The sequence below is a fragment of the Myotis lucifugus genome, unplaced genomic scaffold (assembly GCF_000147115.1).
Source record: "Myotis lucifugus unplaced genomic scaffold, Myoluc2.0 scaffold_6853, whole genome shotgun sequence".
NCBI classification, from domain to species: Eukaryota; Metazoa; Chordata; class Mammalia; order Chiroptera; family Vespertilionidae; genus Myotis; species Myotis lucifugus.
Window position 1 is genome coordinate 1 of NW_005877901.1, and position 7158 is coordinate 7158.

The window sequence follows — 7158 nt, forward strand, 5'->3', positions numbered from 1 at the left end:
TAGAGCCAAGATCCAACCCAAGGCCAGTTTGACTCTAAAGCCCATGTCCTTTTTCTGACCCCTGTCTTACTAGAGTCAAATGACAAGATTTGTTCAGTTTCTTTGTGAGTTTCTTTCTTTCCCCAGAAAGCAGAGTGAAAATATCTGAGTCACTGTACACCGAAAGATCGCAGGTCTGATTCCTGGTTAGGGCACATACCCAGGTTGTGAGTTCGATCCCCGGTCAAGGGTGCAGTCAGAGAGCATATGTGATGCGACCAATCAATGTTTCTCTCTCACAGTGATGCTTCTCTCTCTCCCTCTCTCCATTCCTCTCTTTCTAAAATCAATACACTTATCCTCAGCTGAGGATTAAACACCACACACCACACACACACACATTTAAATGCAGGAGGCAGCCAATCAATCTCCCTTCCTCTCTGAAATCAATAAAAATATATTTAAAAAATTTAAAAAGCATCAACCAATAAAAAACTGTGGGTCTAGTCTGTAGTTCTGGAATGTGGCCTGCCACAGTGGCTGATGTTGTGGTATATGTCTCTACTACCGGATTCCATGCTGTGTTTGGTAAGCTTAGATTTCTTTTCTTTCCCCTCGACCTCTCCAATGTATTGTCTGACTCTTTATGGGAGAATAAATGTCAACTCTAGCCTATTTGAACAGTATAAAACTTTGATGGGTTTTATGGAACAGATAATCTGGTAGCAGCTAACATTTGTTTAGCCCTTTATAGGTTTAAACCACTCGTATATTATTTTAATTCATTAATTACTTGGTAGAGCCTTGGGGAAACTAGAATAGAAAAGCTCCTGTTATTCACACTTTAACGATAAGAAAAGCTGAAGCTCAGGAAGGTTAAGTAGGATCTTGTTCAGGTGTCACCGCGAGTAGGTGCTAATCTGAGGATGTTCGTTATTTCACTTATTTAGCCGACAGCATGTGCCCACCGTGTGTTAGGGACTGTGGAGGTCATGGTGATAGAGAGTTTAACCTGAGTCTTCTAACTCCGGGTTCTGTGTGCTGTCTCTTATAGAGACCCAGTGCACGAATTTGTACACGGTGGGGTCCGGGCAGCCTGGACCAATCGGGGCCAGGCCAGCTGGGGAGAGGGGCCGCAGGAGGTTGGCCGCCCAGCACCCCCTATCCCCTCCAGTCGAACTCCTGGCCAAGGAAACAATTTGCATATTAGGCTTTTATTATATAGGACTAGAAGCCCGATGCACCAAAGTCATGCAAGGGGCTTGGCCCTCGCAGTCACGGCGGCTTGCCTCAGCCCTCGCAGCAGCGGCTTCGTCCAGAAGGATGTCCGGAAGGTTGTTTGGCTGTCCAGTCTAATTAGCATATTATGCTTTTATTATAGATGCTCACTGTGTTATGGGTTATAATAATTTAGCCCAAGTGTTACCCTGAAGGCCCAGCTTTCTAGTCGTGGTGCTGACAGGAGCCCACTGTGCCACTGTGCACTCCCGAGCGTCCTTCTCCCTCCCCCGGACTGATCTGTGCCCTTCTCCTGTTACCTGTGAAAATGACAGCCTCTGCCCTTTCTACTTGCAGGATTATCAGAATAGTTTGAATGATCTCAATACAGTTCTCCGGCTAGACTCAAGTATTGTGGAGGCCAAGATGGAACTGGAAGAGGTGACCAGATTCCTTAATGTGAAGGATCAGGCAGCATCACTCAACAAAGAAAAGGAGAGAAGGAAAATTGAGATTCAAGAGGTATTTGTGTTTGATTATCTTTGAAAGTACTTTTTGGGGGATGTTATATTGGATTCTAAGGTCATGTTCTTATGAATTCTACCAATTTCTTTTAAATTTTGTGTTTTTTTATTCTGATGCCCAATGAAGAAATTTAAACCGATTGTAAAGACAAACTTCTCCTGTGCCGTGGTTTAGCCTGTGTCTTTTCCTGGTTTGGTCCATGGACGGTATTGGGAGTCTGCATTAGGTTCTTCCGTTCTTTGCCCCTATCCCCCATTCCCTCCCTGTCTGGCCTGTGTTTTGTATTGCTTCCACGCCAGACTGTGCTGGGAGCCTGTGGCCACTGAGCTTTGCTTCAGGGTAGACCCAGAAAATGCTGACAGGACTGATTTTGTTTCAATGGTCCTGGCAAGCCACATGCCATAGAGATTTTCCAGTTTGATTCAGACCTTTTAGCACTCTAAGACTGGCCTCCTCAGAGATTTTTGGACTACGTTTGATTTCAGATTAAATTGGTGTCTTGTGCGATATAGCTTTCTGCTTTTGCCTTCAGTGAATATCAATCATGAATTCCTGTGTATTCATGAATACTAATATATCATATTACATTTCCACTAAGAGTAAGAAGCTAAAATGTGAGAGGCCAGGAAGTGTTTTTCCTTTAAGGATGGAAGAAAACTCTTTTAAGAGAATTGAAAAATAAGTTTACTTCTCTATTAAATGTAAAGAAATAACTAAAAGTTATGAAAAAGAGATGAAGTTGTTATAGGTCTTCTTTTATACAGCAGCATTATTCATGGAAAATTATAAAAAGAGCCCTGGCTCGTGTGGCTCAGTTGGTTGGGTGTCATCCCATGCACCAGAAGGTTACTGGTTTGATTCCAGCACATGCCTGGGTTGCAGGCTCGATCCCCAGTAGGGGGTGTGCAAGAGGCAACCGATTGATGTTTTGCGCTCTCTCACATTGATGTTTCTCTCTCTCTCTCCTTCTTCCTTTCTTCCTCTCTAGAAATCAACAAACTATTCTTAAAAAAATTTTTTTCAATGTTAAAAATATTTTAAATTTAAAAAATGCTTTTATGAATGAATACTAATACCTTAAAACTTCTCTTCCTCAAAAAGTAGATTTTATGATTACAGACTACACATTTTCACTTAAGAACTTGACTAAATACAGTGTACTTGTGTTTTTCAGTTCCTTCCCATTTTAATAAATGTAACGTGGGATGTGTGCAGTGGCTGTTTGTGTCAGGGTGTAATTTTTTTTCCTTGTGAAGGTGAATGAAGGCCATGAAGAGCTTGGAAGGACCCCCGAGGAGGTCTGCACGTGCTGCCCTGCCTCTGAGGGGGCCACCAACCGTGGGCCACCAGAATACTACGAGAAACTGCCCATCTCCAAGCCCAACAATGCCTATGAATTCGGGCAGGTGATGAACGCTGTCAGTGCTCGAAAAGATAAAGCAGCCTGTGCACATCTGTTAGCCATCACTGAGCCGAAAGATCTGCCAGCGTTGCTGAGTAACAAACTCGAAGGGGATCTATTCCTCCTCCTCATTCAGTCTCTGAAAAGTGAACTTATTGGTAAAGATCCCTCATTGGTATATCAGCATCTTCTATATCTGAGTAAAGCAGAAAGGTTTAAGGTAAGTGGCAGAGGATCTCATTGAAAGAGACTGATTTTTACAGGCTTTCTACAACTTTGACATGTTAATGTTTTATGCTAATGTAATTTTTCTCCTTCTTTCAGATGATGTTGACCCTAATTAGCAAGGGCCAGAAGGAGCAAATTGAACAGCTTTTTGATGACCTCTCGGACACACCAAACAAACATTTTACTTTAGAAGATGTACAGGCCCTAAAAAGGCAGTATGAGCTTTAAATCAGGATTGTTGTTAGATCTCTTCCATGCATGCATGTGCTCCAGTAACACTAGGGAGACGGTATTGTCATACAGTTGCATGGATAAAACCTTGCTTAGAAAAGATCCCTGGGTCTGGACTATAAAATATTTTACTTATTTTTATACATAGAACATGTATATTCTACAATCTGCTTTTTATCAGTTGTAAATATTTTCTTATGTACCAGAGCTAACATCTTTATATTTAATAATAAGTATATTTGGAACTTATTCAGATGCATTTTAATTTATATCATACATTTCCTTTAATAACTTGTTAAAAATTTGAGTTAAATTGCATTTCTTTGGGCTATGAAGGCATCCACTTAGGTTTGACAGAAATATATTTCTTTAAAATGCATTTTTAAAAGTGAAAATCATTAACAGTGATTATGTCACCTTTATTTCCTGCTAACACATACATATAAGTCCCATTCTATACTACTTGTATATTGCAGTCTGCTAAGATAAAATGCAATACTTAAATCCATAATATGAAATCATTATTAAATAAATTGTGATTATCAATTTAAAGCTATAAGAGGAACTTATTTTTTCTAATATGGAAGCATTGCCTAATAATTAAGAACAAAAATTGCCAAAAATTTCTACCACTTTTTACTAGACTTTAAAAAGCTCCTTTCCCTTATAAATTGCTTATATAAGCAGTAACAAAACAACAAATACATGAGAGCAAACTAAGCCTTCGTTTGTTTGCATTGTCAACCCCATATTTCCCCAAATATTTAAATGTCTTCTTGCCCTCTTTCATCCCTCTTTTAAGCAGGACCATGTTTATTCCCTTAATGTCAAAGGAAAAGTGAAGAACTCTTGAAGCTCTTTTGTTAACTGAGGGTAAAGGTATTTCTTAAAATAAAACATTCGGTTTTTACCAGTATACCATCAAACATATTCCTGTAGTCTTCAGTCAGTTCTCTTTTTCTGGAGCATTTTCTTCTTTAGAAATGAAGATAAAAGAAGAATATCACTAATTGTTTTATCTAATTTTTTTATAATTATAGAATATTTTAAATTTGTTTTATTGATTTCAGAGAGGAAGGGAGAGGGAGAGATAGAAACATCAATAATGAGAGAGAATCATTGATCGTCTGCCTCCTACACACCCCCCAATGCGGATCCAGCCCATAACCCAGCATGTGGCCTGACCAGGAATCGAACTGTGACCTCCTGGTTCATAGGCCTACGTTCAACCACTGAGCCACACCAGTTGGGCTAATTACAGAATATTTAAATATTATTGTGGGTAAATGGTGTCTTTCAAAACATGCCATTTTTCTTAAACTTTTTTGTTCATAAATGAAAATCTGTAATAATATTTAGTTCTAGTCTTCAAGCCAACAAACAAACCAGTTTTCTCCTTTGTAATACTATTAAATTTGTGTAAAAGTAAGTGATGGAGTGTGTTAGTTACTTTAGAACAGGGACATAACAAGGAAACACCGCCTCTTGTTGACAGTCACATACCCAACACCTAGCTGCATGGGACTAAGCTGCCTGCCCGCTGGTGGCAACCTGTCCCGCAAGGAGGTGGAGAGCAGTGAGTGGATGCCCGTCTGTCCCAGTTGTGTGGGTCGCAACTAGAGAAATCCACTTCTCTCCAGCAGCACCCAGCGCACTGAGGCCGCACTTCCGTTACTGAGGTGAGGAAAAGGAAAGTAAAGGAAGCAGAGAAGAATGTCAAAGCGCATTAAAGGAACACGGGTCCTGCTGACCTCTCAGGACTTCATCTGGAAGTCCGTCCGCAAGCCCCTGGAATATCCCACTCGATCTCCCCACCGGGTGCGTGGGTACCCCCAGCACCCCAAGTGCTAAACCCGCACCCGCTCCCACTCTGTGGCTGGAGCCTTGTACTAGTACATGCCCCTGCGTGCGGGAGCAAAAAGCAGATCCACTGATCAGTGCTCTCAGAAAAATGTGGGTCGCAACTAGAAAAATCCACTTCTCTCCAGCAGCACCAGGGTGTGCAGGCCAGGAAGAAACTGCAAACGAGCTATAGCACCGCTTTCTGGAAAACAAACCAAGTTTCCAGCAGTCAGCATCGTGAGTTATAAGAAAAGATGTAAGAGATTAAGGATTCTGCCACAAGAGGGAGCGATAAGAGTGGAACAAGTCTTCCCATTCAAAAACTGAGGAAACCGCCGAAACCGGTTTGGCTCAGTGGATAGAGCGTCGGCCTGCGGACTGAAAGGTCCCAGGTTCGATTCCGGTCAAGGGCATGTACCTGGGTTGCGGGCACATCCCCAGTAGGAGATGTGCAGGAGGCAGCTGGTCGATGTTTCTCTCTCATCGATGTTTCTAACTATCTCTCTCCCTTCCTCTCTGTAAAAAATCAATAAAATATATTAAAAAAAAAAAAAAAAACTGAGGAAACCTTTAGGCAGGAATCCCAACAGTCACTGCCACCTCAACTGTGAGAACAGCAACACAAAACTACAAGGAACATGACAGATCAAGAAAACGTCACCCCCAAAAGTCACACAGCACCTCTGCCTCCACTCTCCTGTCACAGGCGCTGACCCATCACAGAGAGGCTGAAGAGTAAAGAGTCGTCTTGCCTTTGCCAGGAGGGGAAGAAAACCAGGTATTGGTTCAGACAGATAATGCCTCCCAAAGGAACTACTTGTATAAGTAAACCTCTGATATTTCTACCATTTTATATGCAACGTTACTGTGCTTCTCTCAGACTTTTCCCTGCTCCAAATGTTCTCTCCTCCCTCCTCCCTCTCCCAAGCCACAGGCTAACTCCATTCTTGGCCCTCCTTTAAAACCCAATGCAGTGTCACTCCCAGCTTCTCCTCCCCTGCCCTGGCTGTGAAGTGACCCGGGAGCTTTCTCAGTGCCACGTGCGTGGCTCTGTCAGCTCTAACCATTGTTTTGGTGGTTTGGGTTGACTTATCCGTGACAGAGACTGTCTGGCTTAGTTCTGTCCTCCATATTGTTCAGCAACCTGCCTGGCACAGTAGAGCGTCAATAAATCATCTTTGATGAGTGAGAAGCTAATTACTAACTTTTATTTCAGTAGAATGTTAGCACTTGGATGTGATGGGTTGCTGTAAAAGAAGTCTCAAAGAAAGTAACTCTATACCGAGTGCGGTGATTTCCCAGCAAGTTCTTCAGTACCTTGTAAGCAAAGTTTCTAGACCTAAGAGTGAAAGACATAATACTACAACAGAAAAAGGGGGAAAACCCAAAGGCCCTTAACCGTAAGTGACAGTACCCAGAGGTATATGACACCCAAGCAGATCACAATCACTGCGCTTAAGTTTACACATTACTTTTCTGTTAATCCTGAGGACATTTTTTCCATTGATTTTTAGAGTGGAAGGGACGGAGGGAAGGGAGGAGTAAAGAGAGACAGGAACATCAATATGATAGAGACACATGGATTGGTTGCCTCCTGCATACACCCCAACTGGGACAGGGATTGAACCTGCAACCCAGGTACATGCCCTTGATGGGGAATTGAACCCATGACCCTTTGGTGCGTGGGCTGGTGCTCAAACCACTGAACAACACCAGCCAGGGGAAGTTTACAT

The 7158-nt window shown here is 42.2% G+C and overlaps 1 protein-coding gene across 1 annotated transcript; it reads left to right on the forward strand.

The window, feature by feature from the left end:
- Nucleotides 1–1412: 1412 nt before the first annotated feature.
- On the forward strand, nt 1413–4139 carry LOC102439013 (sperm-associated antigen 1-like; the record flags this gene model as incomplete). Its single annotated transcript, XM_006109196.3, has 3 exons — nt 1413–1719; nt 2979–3344; nt 3449–4139. Coding segments are annotated over 3 exons (805 nt in total), but the record flags the coding sequence as incomplete, so codon positions are not given.
- Between the last annotated feature and the right edge of the window lie 3019 nt (nt 4140–7158).